This window comes from Drosophila erecta, unplaced genomic scaffold, assembly GCF_003286155.1.
Source record: "Drosophila erecta strain 14021-0224.00,06,07 unplaced genomic scaffold, DereRS2 tig00000000-arrow-pilon, whole genome shotgun sequence".
Classification (NCBI taxonomy): Eukaryota; Metazoa; Arthropoda; class Insecta; order Diptera; family Drosophilidae; genus Drosophila; species Drosophila erecta.
In genome coordinates, this window is record NW_020825194.1 from 720,368 (window position 1) to 739,567 (window position 19,200).

At 45.3% G+C, this 19,200-nt stretch overlaps 1 protein-coding gene across 2 annotated transcripts in view; it reads right to left on the reverse strand.

The window, feature by feature from the left end:
- LOC6554722 (G protein-coupled receptor kinase 2) overlaps nt 1–19,200 on the reverse strand; it is a 50,049-nt gene that overhangs the window by 6,533 nt on the left and 24,316 nt on the right. For both annotated transcript variants that reach the window (XM_001981048.3, XM_026975852.1), the window contains one exon: nt 17,695–18,141. In XM_001981048.3, the coding sequence (XP_001981084.1) occupies nt 17,695–17,746 (52 nt within the window). In that variant the 5' untranslated portion in view covers nt 17,747–18,141. The remainder of the gene's footprint in view (nt 1–17,694; nt 18,142–19,200) is intronic.

Genomic DNA, 19,200 nt, shown 5'->3' on the forward strand with positions numbered 1-19,200 from the left:
GGCTCCGCTTTTCACCCTTGCAGCAAGTCAAGCGCTTACAAATGCAATTTGTCAGCCGGAGGACCGACTGCCAACTGCAATGACCGCAATGATGCCATCTAATCTAAAACCCAGCGCCAGGATGCGGATGAGCATAAGGATAAGTACTCATCACTGGAGACACAGCGACGAGGACGTGGCCGCCATCCCTTTATTTACGACTCAACAAGTGACACTAGATGGGATTTACATTAAATGTTTACATTAAACGCTCCCTGATTTATGGATTCGCATTACAAGTTTTTGGTCCGAAACTTTTATGGAGCTCGAAAACGCTCCTCCTCAGCCATTGTTATGATCAATTTTCCCGCTGGACGCCAAGAAGTATGTGACACAATTTATAAGTGCCAAGTTGTCTCCTTCTTCGTCTCAGCGTAATTTGATGTCATTTTTCACTGGCGGCCAAAAACCGAGAGGCGGCCACCAACTGTTAGTTGCAATTATTTATGGCCAGCCCTCCATTTGGGCCGCCATGTCGTGGTCCAAGGTTAAGTGCGTGCTAATAAGCTCACGGCCAAGGCCCTTGGGGAGCCATCGCAGAAGGCATTCGATTGACTGGGGAAATCTATTATGGGGCGGTGAAGTCCAGTCGAAACCTGAGATATGGCCAGGGGAATTGCCAGCGCCGGCAATGCGCATATTCAAAACGAATAAGGCCTCTTTAGTGAGTCCCAAGTGATATGGTCCTCTTTAAAAAATGTAAAAACAATTTCAAAGCCTCTTACTCATACTCGTATGTACAAAATTCCATCTGCAGGCGAGTCTCGAACTGGCTGATGTTCAGATAATCCTGCTGTTCACCCCACTTAACCGCTCATTTGTATTTTTCCCTCTTTTTCTCCTGTTTTCTGTTTAAAGTTCAGCGTCACCGCGAATGGAAAAACAGTGACAACCTCGCAGGCAAAACGTGTATTCAAGCAGCGGCCAAATGTTCGACAGCGGTTTTTACACATTCGCTAATGCAAAACAAACACGGGGCAGTACAAATAATAATGTAAGGCGAATCGGGGAGCGTTTTGCCGCCGATTTACCTACAGCGAAGCGCACATTAAATTAATTATTACTGTTAAAAAACCATAAAAATTCAAAATAACAATAAAAAGCCGTAAAAGTTACGCCGCCGGCAATCGAAACGCTGATTGGCAGTCGCATGACGCCGCTGCCCCACCAGTAGGTGGGTGGTGGGTGGTGCGGGAGTGGGATCGGTTCAGTGGGTGGTCAATTGAGGAGGTGGCTCCGAAGGAGGGAGGGAAATAAAAGCAGACGCTGCCACATGAAATGCATGTAAATGGGCCTTTGATTGGCAAAGGCACTTAATTGAGGGCTGCAGTCCCAGGACCGTAGAATGCCCACCCCCTCAAGGTCGAAGGGCGAGTGGAATAGCGGAAAAGCGGAAAAGCCACGCACGGAATGCACAAAATGGCACTTTGAACATTCAACCTTGTGGCGCGGCACTGACCAACTAATTAAATGCGTGATAAAATAATTACATCAGGTACACACACACATATGAAAATCGATCTAGGGCAAAAATCCACCCAAATTCAGCACCAATTAATGGACGGCCGGCTATTAGCTGCAATTTATTACGGCAATGTAAGCCGTAAGCCTGAAACCAGAAATGCTCGCTAAAGGAAAGAGCCATGCCCAATTAATTAACTTTAATCCAATATTAGAACCGGATCGACATGGTAAAATACATCACTAGAATGCGCGGAACACGCGAAGAAAATGCAGGTACTTGCAGCTGGATTGCTTTAAAAACATTCGTGGCTGTGCTGTGCAAGCAATTGTTCTCGGTGTAGCGCGCTTGCAGTTGAAAATTAAAATACCCCTCGAGAAACTCAAATACTTCCATTAAAATTCCAAGCACACGCGCATAAAAGCGAAAAGTGTGGCTACACAAATGGCATCATCGAAAGCGTCGGAATTCTTTGTGGAGTGGCCAACGCCAACACACATCCGCGAACGGAGATAAAAAGAATTACACTTTATTTGTGGTGCTTTTTCGGCAGCTGGGCAATAGTTAAATTAGTCTGGACGGGCCATAAAACAACGGGAAGCGGTATAACATATTTTATTGCCTAGCATTATTAATTTGTTTTATTTCGTTTCCACTTCGCAGCGGGCCAACCGAAGAAGAAGGCCAACTGGAAACCTGGGACACACAATTTCGTTCAGTTCAAGCTTCATTTGAAGCTGCGCCTCGGAAGACGCAGAATTGGCGCCGTTTGTGGCCGCTTTTTAATGGCTTCGTCGGAGTGCAGAAGACAGTCAACTGGAGGGCAAACTATAAAGGAAAGTTGATTCATTGGCGCCGTCATCAGACCCTCTTAAGTCCGCCAGGATCCTACATCAAATGGCCCGCGAAATGGTCTAAGCCTGGCCACTGGTGTTTTAGGGGAAACCTTTCGGCGAGAGCCCCTAAAATGGAATGCGATTGAACGTGTCCTTTGATGTCCTCTACACGTTCAGCCCGTCATAAGAAACGAATCGAAATTGTGGAAAACGCCGAGCGAGCAAGTTGAGATGCACATATGAGCCTAATTTATTCATTCAAATACATTCATTCAAAGTGGCCGAGCAGCATTGTGCCACCTTTGAGTTCCGTGTTTGGCTTCGACTTGGATTGCGCCTTAGTCGCGCTTCCTGGCCAATAAATGGGCATAAACTGGCCAACACCGTTCCGTTTATGTGGCGCACATGATGTCGTAAAACGCACAATAAACGCAACGTAAACATGGCCGAGGAAGCTTGCTTAAGCACCACACTGCGTATGCGTAATGGCACCCGAGCGGGTCACGAGCTACCTGAGCATGTCCAGAGACAATAGCCACCCGGCTGGATGTGGCAGGATCTGGCCTGGCTCCCGTCCTAATGGGCACTATAAAAACTGATAAGGCCGGCACATCTTCTGCGAGTCTCCTTTTAATTAAAGCCCGAGCGGTGAGTGCACAACTGCAAATGTTGACACAACCGACTTGACATGGCCGGCTGGGCTGGTAAATAGTTTGTGCAACCGCCGCGGGACACAAAGGCGAAATGCCGAAAGCATTGTGCAAACATCAACGGGGGCGGGGCGGGAGTGACCACGCCCTCGCCTCCCTACCCGAAACAAAAACACTGAAAACAATGCGGTTTGGCTTTGTTTCAGCTGTTCGAGGAAAACATCATCCCAACTGCCACTGGCATTGGCAGTGGCAGTCAGGCGCACTGCGCCAGACTTTACATCAAAATTGATATATTTTTCCTTTTGCTTCTGGAATGAACTTGCGAAATGGATTTTTGCAAATAGAGAGGCAGCTACGTGACGTCGGCTGTAAATAAATGATGTGGCCGCTTTTATGGCGGCGGATGTGGGTGGGATTTGGAAATCAAATGAAATTGAAATGTTTTTGAATTCCGGCATTAATATTGCAGAGGAAACAATGCGGATTGGGAATAGAAGGTATATTGGGTATATTTGCCTTTGGCAAACTGGACTGAAAAACAAACAGGTCCGTGACTAGTCATATAGTAGATTAAATCACCCCCGATTTTCTCATTTCGTACTAGCTGTTTTCCTGGCCTTATTAGCTGTGCAATGAATTTTATTTTCTCATCAGCAAGACGACATTTTCCGCACTCATTATAGTCACCAGTCTTTGTGCCATTTTCCAGTCGAGGACCAGCACAAAAGTGCGAAAAAACGGTACAACTACTTGAAAGTTTTTTAATTTATGAAATTAGTATTATGAGCGCGGTTCATTTCACGCCGAACCCTTTGAATCCCTGCATTCCCTCCGCCCCGCTTCACTTAGCCACTCGAGTGCCATAGTTTGCACTCCCCTCCCACTGCGCATAATACATAGCATATACATAATACATAAACATAATATATCCTGGCTGCAACGTTCAAGTGCATTTCTCGTTATAATAATTCGCTGTCGTTGACGCTGTTGCTGCCATAAAAACTGCACAAGCAGGAGGAAAGTAAAAACTAAAAAAGGAAAACTCGTATCCTACTCAAGGAAATTGTCGCTGCATGTTTGAGTGGGTCGGGCCCCTCCTCGAATTTATATATACCCGCACATAAGTTTAGCCGCTCGTGTACGAGTAAATGCGCCTGGTGGGTGGCTGGGTGGGTATACTCGTACTATACTAGACTTGCACTACGTATACATACAGCAGCATCAGTCGAGCAGTAAACTCAAGGGCTGAAGGCTGAACCTGCTGGCTGTGGTTGCTTTTAGACTCCTGTGACATTGTATTTGAAAATATATTTCATGCCGGCTCTGCCCATTTCGCACCCAGTTTGCCTGTTTGCCAGCTTCCCCAGTTCTGCAAATTTCCATTTGCGAAAGGGTCTGCCTGAATTCTCATTTCTTGCGCAAATTGCCCGGCAATTATAATTGTTGTTTTCAGAATAACACAATTGTTTAGCTGGCTGCGTTTGTGGCCAGGAAAAGTTACCAATTAAGCTCACAAGTTGATTGCCCAACAGCCGTTTCAATTTCGCTCTGACTTATGAGTATCTGGTATCTAGTATCTAGTATCTACCTAAACTGATTTTCGCAACTCAGGTGTGGGTTTTTCTCTGCAGATTGTGTGGAAACTTAACGACATCTTCAGTCTAAAAAGAATATTGGTAAATATTTTTGCAGAGCAGTGCAAAGAGCAAGGAAACAGACAGAACTTTACTCTGCATCGAAATTTACAAGACGACGAACTATTTAATAAAATGAAACTTCAGCAGCAACTTTTAGATGTAATTGGTTTAGGAAAACTTTAGGGAAATGTCAGCTGACTTTAATTGGATAGAAAACGTAAAAAACTAATCCTGAATGTAAAACTAGACTCTCGGCATCTAAGAGAGAAGGAATAGTAACTTAAGAGATGATGAATTCAAAATGTAATAAGCTTCACTAAATTTAAGATTTGTACATTTCCATAAATCGTGTTTATAAATAGTTTAACTAAGTGCGATTTCCAGCTGCCGCCTTTAATCATAAACAGCAACCACTCCTCCTTGGCCTTCAACACTTTGCTGTGACTTTGTGTGCCCAGCGCTTCCTTCCGTTCCTTTTCTTCCATGGAAATGTCCTTAGTATCTCCCTTTTGATTGCGGAAACGGAAATTATGGCCAACACTCCCGTCGTTCGGTTTTGGCACTTTGGCCTCTCGCTTCTGCGTTGCTAAATGTTTTTCAAACACTTTTGCGTCGGCAATCAGATGAAGAATGCAGTTTGTTGGGCGGGACTCTCACTGGGTTTGTTGATTTTGCCCGGGCTAATATTGATTTTCGGTTAAATTAGTTTATCTAGGAAAATTGGCCCTATGCCATGACTCGTAATTACTTCAAGCCGACCTTTATGCTCCCCGTTGGCCAAGGCCAATTGGCCAGCAAATTGTGTTAGCCTTGTCGGGCACGCACACGAAAAAAATGAACCATATATAGCGGTCATAATAATAATAATAATAATAACTATAAACGCATGCATCAGGTCATGTGACAATGTTTCTTTGGCATCTGCTCGTTGGCCATAATTAAGCGAGTACAAGCGCCGCGAAATTAGTTGAGCAGCCGAGCAAATCCCACTCAATGATAAATACGCTTTGTGACGTTGCAATAAACATAAAAGCAAATAAGAAGTAAAAAAAAAGGAAAAGAAAACAGGACCGAATGCTGCGTTATTATTATTAAATGTCCATAAAAAACCGCGAAAGTGAAAAATGGAAAAAACAATGAAAATCAATAAAACGTATTCAATTTCGCTGCGAGTTTTTTCCACCTCCCATTTGATTAATCATACGCCGCGTGTGCCGCGGTCGAACTCATTATCATTGCGTCGTTTCGATGGATGACAATTTGGTGCGAAATGCGGACTGCCTTTCAGCCTTAAACTCCGACAAGTGTTGCCAAGGACTTTGACCTTTTGGTAGGCGTCGCAGGGCGGAGGACACGGCTCCACGTGGCTACATCAAGGACGAGTAACACATCAAAGGCTGCTGTTGCCGCCTATTGAAAGGTCCTCGAGGGAGGACCTCGCCTCCTCTTCCCCTCTTGCTGGATCCCCTTCTGAAATTTGAGTTGCTCGTCTTCTTGATAATTAAATGAAATAAAACCGGGCAGAGTAAAAGCCTGCTTAAAAGGAATTTGTAATGCAAATGCTCGCCGTCCACACCCTCAAGTCTCTGAGACCCCAAAACATTTACGGAACGCCGCAGAAGAGGCCGGGACTTGGAATTGCAAATTGGATCAAAGACATTGCACGTTCCTCTCGCCATTCTATAGGCATTAAAGTGCAATTTCCCTCGCCTACCGAAAACCAGGCATTCGGCAGGCACACAAGAATAATACTGATAATCAGGCAAGCCAAGAATGCCGAAAAAGTTCTTGGCCAAAAACTTTTCACACAAAACCAAATTGCGCGGCCCGGCCAAAAGCAACAACAAGTCCGAAACCAACAGCAAAATCAAAAACAAAAACGACACGTGGCGCGTGTCTCGCATTACAACTTTTTGCCAAAGTGTAGTTTGTACATAATTTAAATAATTCTGCCCAGCGCTGACAGTACGAACGTGCTGCTTGTGTCGTGATTTGATACTAAAACACTGAAACGCTGAATGCCCAGACACCCATACTCGATGCTCGAATAGCGATTTGGCCAACGCACCCGGAGCACCCGGAGCATCGGGTTTTGGCCTGGTCGAGTCGAAAACAACAGCAACTGCTGCCAGCCGGCGTTTGCATTTCAGCTGTCAAAGTATTTGTCAAAATGTTGCATATCTCAGCGCCAGCAATGAATTTTCGAAATGTTTTCGCCTCCTGCTCTGGACAACTGGCAACAGGGTAGCAATCAGTTTGTGCATCGCCGGAAATTTGAATGAAAAGCGTCAAGATCAAATCAGATTTTATGTTTGAGTGACGTTCTGCCCAGAATGCAAGCTATCTGCTCCAATGCACTTTATAGACTAGGTATGCATCCTCATTTTCAAACGAAAATTTGACATTCCGAATTCCCATATGACAGCTACATTTAAAGCTACTCTTAATCAACTACCATCGAAGTACCATTTGGATATAAAGGCATCGAACCTTTTCCGTTCCCACTCCTTTTCATCCAACTCGTTACTTCAGACCATCACACACATATAGACTGGCTCTTGGCCATTGCTCATGGCCTGCAAACTTGTTTGCCATCTAATTGCCATTGGCTTTTATTTCGGTCCTCCTTTATATTGCTTTTTGTTTGATAATTCATCGTGTGTGTGCAACTGCTGGCAAAGTATTAAGTTGCATAGAAAAATGTTCACGACGCTATGTGTGGTGTACCAAGCACTCTCGAACAAGAAGAGAGGGTCTTCCGCCCGAAACATACCCATTAGGAATGATAATCTATTGTGGAGTAACAACGTTTTTTACACACTTCAAGAGGATTGCATTCACGCAAATACTTTTCAAAAGAGTGAGTTTTTCCAGAAAATCGACTTGACCATACAAACATCATACCCACTTGTTTAATAAGTGTGCCTTATATAAAAAAAAGAACATTTCTTTGAAAATAATAGGGTTGCTGCTGCTGCTCGCCGCTGTGTGTTGTTCGCTGTTGCACATATGGTGGTTGCATTGGAAGTTGTACAACATTTGAGTAATATACCGCCGAGCAAGTGTGCAGCTGTTGCCAGGGGAGCTCTTTAAAAGCGCTTTAAACGGCTTTAAGGTCAATTCCGCCGACGATCATGTGCTTTCTTTCTGCCACAATGGACTTATTACGGACCGGCCAGATTAATCGCAATTATCTGGGCCATTTTATCAGTCTGGATTTGCATGTATAATTTTCGAGTATTTTTCTATTTCGGGCTGCTCATTAGCCGGGCACATGGCCGAGATAGAAGATTGCGTGATAGATGGACTTGCGGAGCAGACGTGGATTGCTGCTACTGATAACACGGGTGGACGGGGTCGGGATTTTTTTTCGGTGGACGGACAACGCACAATTATTCTCAATCTATGCCAATTTGGCTAGGCTCGTTCAAACATTCAAACGCCAAACAGACGACTGCCCCTCCATTGGGTGCAAAACAAATCAATTAAGGCGAGCAGCGAGCAACGCCTGCGAAATTGTTATAAATTGACACGGCGAATGCTCCTCTGTTCCATTGAATTATTTATGAATGAATTTTATTAGTTGCCCTCATTGGCGGCTCATCAGTGTCCGCTGACTTGACATTAATTGCAGTCGAGTGGAGTCGATTTGCAGCGACTTGCGACTTGCGACTTGCTTCTTGCTACTTGCTACTTACAGCCGCACAAACAGTCAATTAAACGCTCTACATTTTGGCAAACATTTGATTTGATTTCAGGCCGGTTCAGTTCGCTGTTTCGGCTGCGATTGGATGGGGAGCCCGCACTTGCCAATAGATAAATGTTTGCTCTGGCCAACAGCTAAACAGCTAAAAACAAACACACATGCCGCATTCCCACATTAAGCGGCCTTGTTTGGCAGCTCATTTGACAGGCGAACAACATGATCGATGCTTGTTATTTACTCTGGCTCGTTTTCCCATTCGACTGCAGCCTGGTGATTTCCATTTGCATTTAGTTATCATAAAGCAGCGATTTGCTGCCGTTTCTTTGATGGATGCTCGTCATCTAACGGGTTGGCCAATAAAACCTGCCAAAGCTGCAATTTCTCTCACTCACTTTCACCGGCAGACAATTTGCATGTCTGACTTCTCGGCAGTTCGCGGATGAATCCGAAAAATGATAGCTGGAAAGCAGAAGCAGCAGCAGAAGCTTGAATAGCCTGAAAATGAGCTGCCTGTCTAGATTTCTGCAATTCGAGCACAAAAAAGGTAAATACTTATGCGATTACTTATACAAATGGCGTTTAATGAAAAGTGCCAGCAATGAGCAATATAAATAGAAGCAAGCGTACGAAAATAAGTGTCTTGGCAGAAATTAAACGTTTTGAAATGGCAAAAAATGCGACTTATCAAGCTGAGCGAATGTCATTGTTTACCGCCAAGCACTCGGCGGTTTTCACTCATGTGGGTGTGTTATTTTTAGTTGACAAGCCCAGCACACAAGTCGCGAAGCCACCCATCCAGCCAACCACCAAACCACTCAGTCAAACAATCAGCAGGCGGTGCTGTCGAGTAACAATGGCAGATGTGCAATGCCAGAATGCAGTGACAGCAACAAAAGCCAGTTGACAGTCGTCGAAGGCGGCGTTCTGCCAAGCTGTCGTTCTAATGCAACGCAAGCGGCTTATGCTCTCGTTATAATATGATATAAGGGTGCCCATCCCGATCCGCATCCGCATCCCAGCCCATCCCAACCCATCGCATCTGTACACACGCCAATCGCGTTGAGCGCATTAGGCAGCTTGTAAGTAGTAATTATAATTAAATGCGCATACCAAATGCGAGGCACTCAGGCATTGCTCATACGCAGCGTTGGGTCAGGGGAACATCGGCACCAGCGCCACAAAATGCGCACTACGAGCAGAAAGTGCAATCACCATTAGCACATCCAAGATCCTGGAAATGTAATTAGATGCCTTCGAATGCCACGAGGCGGAAATAATTGCCCTCCAGGAAATTATGGCCACATTACTAGTAGTATTAGGCATATGGGGAGGAGTAAAAAGCTAAGCTGCAGGGCTTGCAAGTGTAGCAAATAAGAGCATTTAAAGCAAATCCCAATGTATCAACAATCGACTTGGGACATGGCACATTGCCTTAAGTGTCCTGCTTGCGTCTCATCTCTGGAAATTAATAAGGCAATAAAGCCCAGAATCTTTACTGCTGTCGGTTGTTATGCAATGCTTTGTATCACTCATGTGTAATGCATAGATAAACAAAGGACCAGCACATACATATACATAAAAGCCATGTGAATGGAGATTAGCTTGATGCTCGTGGTTATTAAAGTTATTTATGTCTTCAGATTGTGCTGCAGTGCACAGAGAGAAACCGATTGATTGGATATTAATAAAGTGAACTAGAAGATTCGCATTACAATACCCCAAGTGTGAGGCCTTCGGAATTGGTTTTTCGTGTTTGGGATATGGAATCCTTTTTTAGAGACTCCTCAGCATTTGATGTCAGCTTGGCATTTTATGGCGGCTGGATGTCACTGGGGACCAAGTCGTTTTGAAGCCAAGTCAAACAATCGGCCACCCAGGCACCAAACAAACAATAAGCTCCGCTGCGCGATTTCAATTGGCACTGCAAACTCGTCAGCTTTTGTGGCATCAACGGTTTAATTGAAATTGCATTTGCAATTCTCGCGTCGGCCGTCAATAAATAAAATCAATTCGAACAATTTTTTATGTGGAATGGTGGACTGTGGAGAAGGAGAACCAGCACTCGGCGCAGTGCATTACTTGTATTGTGTTTATGCTGCGATTTAAATGCTAAATGGAAATTGAAAAGCTCTGGCTGGCCCACACAGACACACTCATTACATTGGTATTATTTAGCTGTCGCTGCATTTTATAATTGCTTTTAAGCCTCAGCAGCAAAAAGCGAGCGGCTTACCTTTGGTTTCCCCATTTGCCGTTGACATTTATTTATTTGCTTTGGGGAATTGTTGCTGCTGCTGCTGCCGCTGACAACATTTCAAGTTGCCGGCACATTTGGCAACCAATGAAGTGTAAAGACCCAGACTGGCTGCATTTTAGAAATTAAAGTTGCCACTGCTGCAACTCGGCTCTAGGCACTTCGCACTACGCACTAGGCACTCGGATAATGGATGCGTTGTATGCTGTCAAAAATTGAATTGAAATTGATATGCGAAGCGCGCGTGAGAATCGCAAACTGCCATAAACCTGAAATGCTGTCATTTATATGGCAAAATTGCGCATACGACACGTTGTCAGCAGAGGCAACAGCAACACGAGATTCATTTCCATGTTCAGTACCCTATTCGCACAGTGGTCGAGAACGACTGGGTTCCGGTCCCCCGTGTATATAGCCATTTCCCATAAATCAGGAAATGATCAAGGGTGAATCCCTGCCAGGACACACCTTTACACAGAGGTGAGCCTCCGGGCATAATCGTAAAGTGAGCCAAATAAATAAATATCGATTTTGCACCACTCAGCAGCCCAGTGTGCCATATAACTCACTTGGCTTTCATCAGCAGAAATTTTCACTGCGACACTTACGATTTCATGACAGACGACAGCATAAAATATGCCAAGATCCGTTGCTCCTCAGGCTCCCAGTCTCACCAGGCTCCACTTTTATGCCGGGACATAAAACGCCGCTTTTCGAGGAGGTGCGGAGGCGCTTTTGAGGGACGAAGGCTCTCCCTTCTGCAAACTATGGGCGTTTATTTTTATTTAACGCAGTCCAAGCTCAGTGGCTCACTTCTGGCATTGTTCCCGTGCTCGTAAAGTGACAGGCAACAGCGCCCAAAAGCAGGCAACACGCATTGCGCCCGGAGGACATCAATCATAAGGAAGGTCCTTGGACGGTGGAACTGGGCCCCTATGCCTAACAAAGACAAATAGGCGATTTATCCTCGGGATCTGCTTGTTTTGACCAGAAGAGCAGCAATCCCATTCCCAATCCCAATCCGCAGCCCAGACTTTCTGTCTCTCCGCTGGCATTTGCGTGCATTGCGCATACGTCGCGTTGCCTTGCCGACAAATTAATCACAATCCGGATAGCTACTCCGCCCAGTGCTCCAGCGCTACATGAAAATCCCTCGCAGCTCCCGTCACTTTTCGACTTTTGATGCTTTTAATTTATGAGTCTGGCACGCTTGTTGCAGCATCTGCCGCCTCTTGCACTCCCGCTGGCAAATTAAAACAAGAATCCAACATAATAAAAATAAATTAGAGCGGGAGCCAGGCGAGAGGAGCGTAAACAAATATCAAAAGTATATGTATAAAAAGCATTTTGCATGGAATTTCGCCGAGCCTTTGTTCCTCCCATCACGACCCCATATAAATAATGCCCAGTATAAAAAATTAATTGTCAAAACAATCAATAAATTTGCTTTATGGTCCCGGCCGACTCCAGTGGCCGTAGACGTGGGCTCGTGGCAGGCTAATGGCGCTTAAGTCGCCTTGCTTATCGCTCCATCCGTCCATCCGTCCAGCCGTCCATCCGTCTGTCCGAGTCTCCCCGGCTATATTCGTCCATATAATGTATAAATCCGACTGTTTGCCGATCTGTGTCGCCCGTCAGTGGGCAGCAACAGCTGCCGCCGGCGGCGTCTTTGCTTTTCATTTTATTTTGGGCATAGCCGACAGCCAAAGTGAATAGATTCCAATTTATTTTGTATATAATCCGCACGCCTCCCCACACAGACCCCCAAACAGGTAGCGTGTGTCGAGCTCAAAAGATACAGGTAAAATGGTGTGCACAAGCTGGTATCTATATAGTATGTACTTTTATAGTAGACCAGCATAATAAATTATATTTAAAATGTGATAGCTGGAAGCATTTTGGGTTAGACATGATGTATGCGTTTGAATTGCATAGGCGAAAACGTATTGAAGTGCGTACGAAATTGTTATTGGCCACCAATCAGGAACACCAGTGTTTATACAGAAATACTTGTATAACAATACCAAATGTTGAACATGATAAAGAATGGTAGCCTGTCCAAAAAGTATTGTACACTTCATTAGGTTCGTTGGACTGACAAAAAATGAATCCGCGGCCAACCCATATCGATTTGTAGTCCCCGCATAGTGATTCAATTATTTCGAATTCCGGTTATTCTCGCATGAAAATTTAAAACATTAATCATACGCCCCGTTGACCATTGACCAGAGGGCGTTAGAGGGCGATGAAACAAAACGCTGTCGCAGGATTGGAACTTTGTGTACATGAACCTGTCGTCTCTGCGGTCATTAGTGCATGCATTTTTAAGCATGTTGGGGTCACAGCTGCGCTACTGGGTCACCACGTGCCACCTGCCGCATTGTCCTCTGCGGTTCCCCGCAACATGTACGTATTACCTAACGCGCTATTTCGTGAGGTAAGATGCGAGTGGATGGGGCAAGCTCACAACGGAGTTCCAAGGTTCCAAGGGAGCCTGATGAGATCGGGGATTCCCAGCGGTAATTTTCCATAATGAGATTCCCTAGTTCAAAACTAGATTGAATGCGTAGGCAAGAGCAGAGCATAAAACGCTATCTGTTTGATGACAATATACAATCATAAATATCAATTTCAATCAATTAGGAGAGAGATCAAACATTTGGGAGGGACGAAGACGAATGGACCACCTCTACGCCAAAAAATGATTTGAATACTCATATTTCGCTTACTACGTGTGCGCTCCATCGACAAAACGATTAAATATTCCGATTAAATATTCATTTGCTGACGAAGCAGCGCGTCACTTAATACAGCGATTCGATTCTCGAGCCTCGGGGGTCGACGTTTCGATGTTATTTCTTATTGTTGCGCTGCCATTCTGATTATTGCCGTTTGCCTACGTCAAAAACAGTTTGTATCTGTATCTGTATCTGAGTATCTGTGCTTGAAACTCCCCCGGCAGCAGCTACCGGTTTTGCAAAAGCAATCTCTTAGATTCCCACAGCGGCCGCGCAAAAAAAAAAACCTACGCTGAAACAGACAGCGTATAAACATGGTTTTCTCTGGGCTAGATATGTTTGCATCATATGAGTTCCATATTCGCCAACGCACGGGTATATCCGTTTTCCCCCGGCGGAGGCTGAAAAACTCGCCTTACAAGCCCATCATCCTTTGTGAAGAAGGCAAATTAACAAATCGAAGGACAGCTACAGTCATTTCAGCTCTTTGCTGTGGTAATTGGCTATAATTATCCGGCATAATTGCTATCCGAACGCATTTAACTGCTCTATCGTCCATCGTTTAAATATTGCACTGGCAACAGAATCACTATATCAAGTATACGTATTGCAAGACAGCTTGTTAAGAAAGAAGTCGGTATTTCTCTTGACTTTAAGTTGTAATTGTAAAATTGTAAGGTAGCTCGCTGTCGATCATAAAATACCGCCTTGTTGCTCGGCAGTCGCACATTACTTACACGCGTCAAAGTGCTAATGAATATTGTTTATGCCCGTCAGCGGAAATGTTAACTGTTCGGATATCTGGAGTTAGTTTCAGGGAGCTAACGCCACATGTTCTTTGTAGCTGCTCTTCATTGGTGGCACTTTACATACACAATTAGGGCGAATGTGGTGCGTGGCAACAATCAATGTGTCTTCAATTTGCCAAACAACAATCGTTTTGATTGCAATTACCCACAAAGGGCGAGGGGCTTGCACAGACGCAGTTTCGTCGTGATTAGTTGCTTCCCGGCGATGTGGGTGGTACGTGCTGCAACTGCAGATAGGGCAAAGGCCAAATGCCAAAGGGCAAATGGCAAAGGGCACCAAAGACAGGCACCGCAGACCGCAGTGGCTCCCCTTATGCCACCAGGACGTCCGACATTCCGCCAGAGATTGTGGGTTTGATGAGCTGCCCAACTGGCGAGCTGCCTGAGTGGGCCACTCTGCCCAGTTTGGTTCGCCAGGTTTGCGTGCGATAATTAACATCTAGATTTTGAAACTGCTTAACATACATACAACATAACTGGGGCTTGTTGGACCCACCCGATAAAGAGAACAGCCGCTGGGAACCACTTGAAATGAATTCGCGTGCTTCTCCGCTGGGTTGCGTTGCCCACGCTGCGGCCACTCACTTGTTTACTTGGCCAGCGGTCAATGAACCGCTTTTCCAGTTGGCCAATGCACCTGTCGCTCCCGAAAACAAGCACACTGTAATACTCTAGGCCGAACTCGGAATAGGATCACAGTGCAAGCGGATAATGAAAATTCCACTCCACAAATTCCACAGGAGTTTCAAGAAAACCAATTTTTGAATTATGTACCTTATATTTGAGGTTGGATCCCGATTTACTCGACACTAAATTTGCGCCACAAATGGGTGCGAGACATCTAAGGCCACCGCCAAACAAGTTGCGGCTGCTGTTTCGCAGTTCGGCGATAAGCTTCTGACTCTGCTTTAATTGTTCACTTTTAGTTGGAGGGGATTCTAATTCGCTATCGCACTATAAATTCCACTCTTTATGGCACTCGGGCCAGCTGATAACTGGAGTGCAGCGGCAAACTTTTGAGCTGGGACCAAATTAAATTTCTCACTTCATTCCGACTTGAAGAGGAGTCTTCTGAATTTCAACGTCTGCCTCTTGGTATAATCAGCATTATGGCCGGGTATTAGGGTGAAATTTATGCGGCCATGGCGACGTTTTCCCCCCTCAACTCCCCGTCGACCACAAACCATTTTAATGCGACGTCATTTTAATGCCACGAAGAAGACTTGACTGGCGAGAGAAGAAGGAAAACTGGTGGTGGAGGGGGGCGAGAGGAAAGAGGAGACATAACAGACCAGCTCAGAACTCAAACATAATTTTCCCTAATGCCAGCACAAAAGGAAAGCAGTTTGGCATTTGCAGTCATTAAGGAATGCATTCAATTAGCCCAAACAACGTTTTTGAGCAGCTGCTGGCTTGTCGTCTGCGGGGCGTGGCCTTCCAGCCATTGGACGGGCCAGCAATCACGGTTTGCCACGCCACTATCGCACGCCGCGCCACTTGCACCACAACGAACCACCAGCGTCCCTGATAAGCCGCCTCTGTGACGCACTGCTTCCGCGGAGTGACGTAGGTGGCTCAAGACCCCGGCTCCGACATCCGACCCCTGATCCCGATCCCGATCCGATTCGGTTCTGTCCCACACATGTAAATATACTTACTGCAGATAGCATCGGCAACGACAATCTGTAAGCTGATACGGGAGAATTGGCTTGCAGACCAATTCTCTGACAGGCAATGACTTCTACTTGATTGCACACTCGTTTGGGTCGGCAGAAATGCTCGCTGAGTATCAAATTAAACCAGGCAATTCGATGAAACAATTGCTAATCTGCAATAGCCGTGCATAGGCAGAAATCGGGTCGTAATTCATGAGTTTGAGAATCAGCGACTCTCTTGCATGGACATTTATTAGGCCGCTTTCTAAGAAAGAGTGTTTCTATACGCAGCCACATGCTCGTGGTTCAAGGTTCACTTACTGGAAGCTGCACTTCCAGGACAGGTAAAGTGCACCGAAAGTCTGGCAATCTCGTGAACATCCCAGAGTTTTCATACCAGCAATCTGACAGCTATAAGTCCTTGTAAATGAGTGACTAAGAAACGAACAATCATCCGTGCTGCTTACATTTGCATTTGCTTTCGCATACTTTAGCTGAAGTACAACATTCAACAATAACTTTGCTAGCCAGAAAATATGACGGGTACGGCCAGAACTTTTCCGGACCAGGAATAAGGCAGAATAGCAGAATGGGACCGAAAAACTTTATGGCAATGGATTTTCCTCTTGTTGCCGTCGGCAGTTGGCGGCGCGACTTCATTTGAGGCCATCTCCCTGCTTCCCGAAGACAAATTCACTTTCTGACTTGTAAAATGTATTGCAAATGTGTATGCCCATCCCGCTCCGGAGTCATTTGCCCAGCAGCTTCTAGCCCATTGCCATTCCGCTCCGCTCTAAAATATTACATTACTACAAATTGAAATTTTGCGCACGTTTCTGTCATTTAAATCTGTTGAGGCGGCCCGAAACCAAACGAACCAAAGTATCTGGCAGAAAGGGGACTGCTCTTACTATCAGGCAGACGGCAATAAAATAAATAACATTTAAAATGAAATATTTGATTGGGCGCATGCAGAAGGATGCGATACACTCAGTTGGGGCATGCAACATGTTGGGATGCTTGGGATGTGCATGATAGCAACGATACCGACGACGCCGAGTGAAGGTGACCTTTGCTGGCGGCGCCTTGCACAAACTTCTCTCTCCGTCTAATGCATAACTTTGCATAAATTTCCCACAACCTAATCGCCAAAGTTGCCCCTGCTGTAAATAAACAGAACAATGGCGCCAAACAACAAGGAATGCGCGCTGGATGTGGGATGTGGGGTCATGTGGGCGGAGTTTGCCGAGCTGACAGTGAACTTGGCGGAGGCGTGGGCCCTGCAATTGAAGTGTGACCTCGATAACGAAGTGAAGTGTATCTGCGGGAGCGTCCACGTTCATCCAATAGAGCACTTAAAGCCCGGCACCATGGAGCATGAAAATGAATAAGTTGCTGGAGCGCAAACATTTAACGCTTCATTAACTTTAGATAAAACCCAGGACCAGCCCGAGAAGCGACCGAGGACAAAATCGGCAGTGGCAGCCCCACATCCTCGCTTATCCATGGGAAAATTCCAGCCCAACTTCAGCGCCTCCAATTAAGCAGACCACCCTTCGGTGCGGCAGATGGGGCGGATGAGGCAGCCAAAATCGATGGCAGGTGACAACACGGGCCCCTTCAGCACTTCAGCCAGGTGCTCTCCAACGAAGAGGTACAATTTGGCGATTGCAAGGATGCTCTACCGTAGCAGCTTAAGGAATTCTCTTGAACTGAATTAAAGCCGCTTTCGTGAGCTTCTTGAACTGGCTAATTGAAATATCCTCGATTAAACTTAAAAGCACATATTAAAGTTGATAAACCGCCATATTGTACGAGTTTGCCTTGAAGTCCATCGACAGACATTGTTTATGTCGGCACTCAAGTGTTTAAATATTCACTTCCTCAGAAAGTAAAGCCACTTACCTTCTCTCGCTTTCAAGTAGACCGTATTGGCCACAATATTCTCTAATTCCATTAGTTCCAGGTTGGCGGTTTTTTAATGAATCCTTTGGCGCTCCCGAAAAATAGTCGCAGTCGCAGTAACACTGGCTGGTGCTCCCTTTGATGTTTCTCCTGTGTTTCAGACAGGCCTTCGTTGGCTCCTTTGAACAGGGATCCCTTTCTGCGTTCTGGTGGGCTGGCGACTCCTTAGACTTGCAAATCTACGGCTGGCTGGCTAATTTGTGGCCGTCGTCTGGCGTCCAGCGTTGCGGTATTTGGCAGCAGCGTTTCGGTTTCGGTTTCAGACACAGGCGTCATTTAGTTTCAAGATTGGAATTTGCAAGCCCGAAAATGTGCCCTTTTTGCAAGTTGAGCCAATTTGCGCTTGATTGAATGCTGTAAAACCGTCGGCCAATGGATTTCCTCAATCTGCAAGGGAATGTAAGCGATAAAGGCGTATAAATATCTTAGTTAATTTGATTTGACAAGGGATCAAGGAGGTCCTTTCGATTTCTGTGCGATTTCAATAGCGCCATATAAGTTGGTGCAACTATTAGTGAGCTCTCAGCTAATTTTAGCTTTTCAGCATTTTCTTGTACTACAATGAGTTGACGGAAAGTTTTGGGCTGGTTTCACAATTGCCTAATGACTCTTTAAATAATCTCATTGGCGCTGTGGCGTAAACTCACTTTTAGACTAAATTAATTATATTTTCCGAAATGCTGAGCGAAAACCACAATACCCTTTTGGCTGTTCGTAAATATGAAGTATTTACGTGTGCATATATATCATTTTATCCTCAGCTTTGTGACTCAAGTTCGCCTTTTGAGAGCAGTTTGTACCACGTTATGGCTACGTGTACTTGTTGTTTTACTTGTTTGTGACAAAAGAGCTGCGTGCCACGATAAAGTTTGCATATTTATGTACACGGAAAAGTATATGAAAATTTCCAACCACCGAAATATAAATTCCTTCTAAGGGCCACTACCGAAAGAGAACTCAAAATCCTAGAAAAATATTGTATAATATTTAAAGGCGCCGGAAGGTACTCCACACATTTTGTGCCCCAAACACACTTGCAAATAGATTTTTCAATTCACTAGATACTGATTAAGGTATACTCGTATATCGATTTTTTTCTCTGTGTATCTCTAGGCGTGAGTGAGAGCCGTGTGTGTGCTTGTGGTTGGGGCCCGGCAAAAACAGAGGGGAGTCGAGCTGGAAAGCCACAGCATACTTAGCCCACCTTGACGGCTGTTGGCCTTCTGGAGGTGTCAGTGATGTTGTGGTCGTGAGTGTGTCGCATTTATTAATCATGGACGCACTGACAGGGGAGCTCCGAGGTACGGATACGATGCTGAGACCCCGTTTCTAGAGTGGGAATACTACGTGTGGGAATGCTTTGCGGAGTCGAGGGCCTCGACCAAATAATAGCGAAATAATTGAATGACACAAGCTTTCTTCTGCTGCGTAGGGCATTTGCATGTT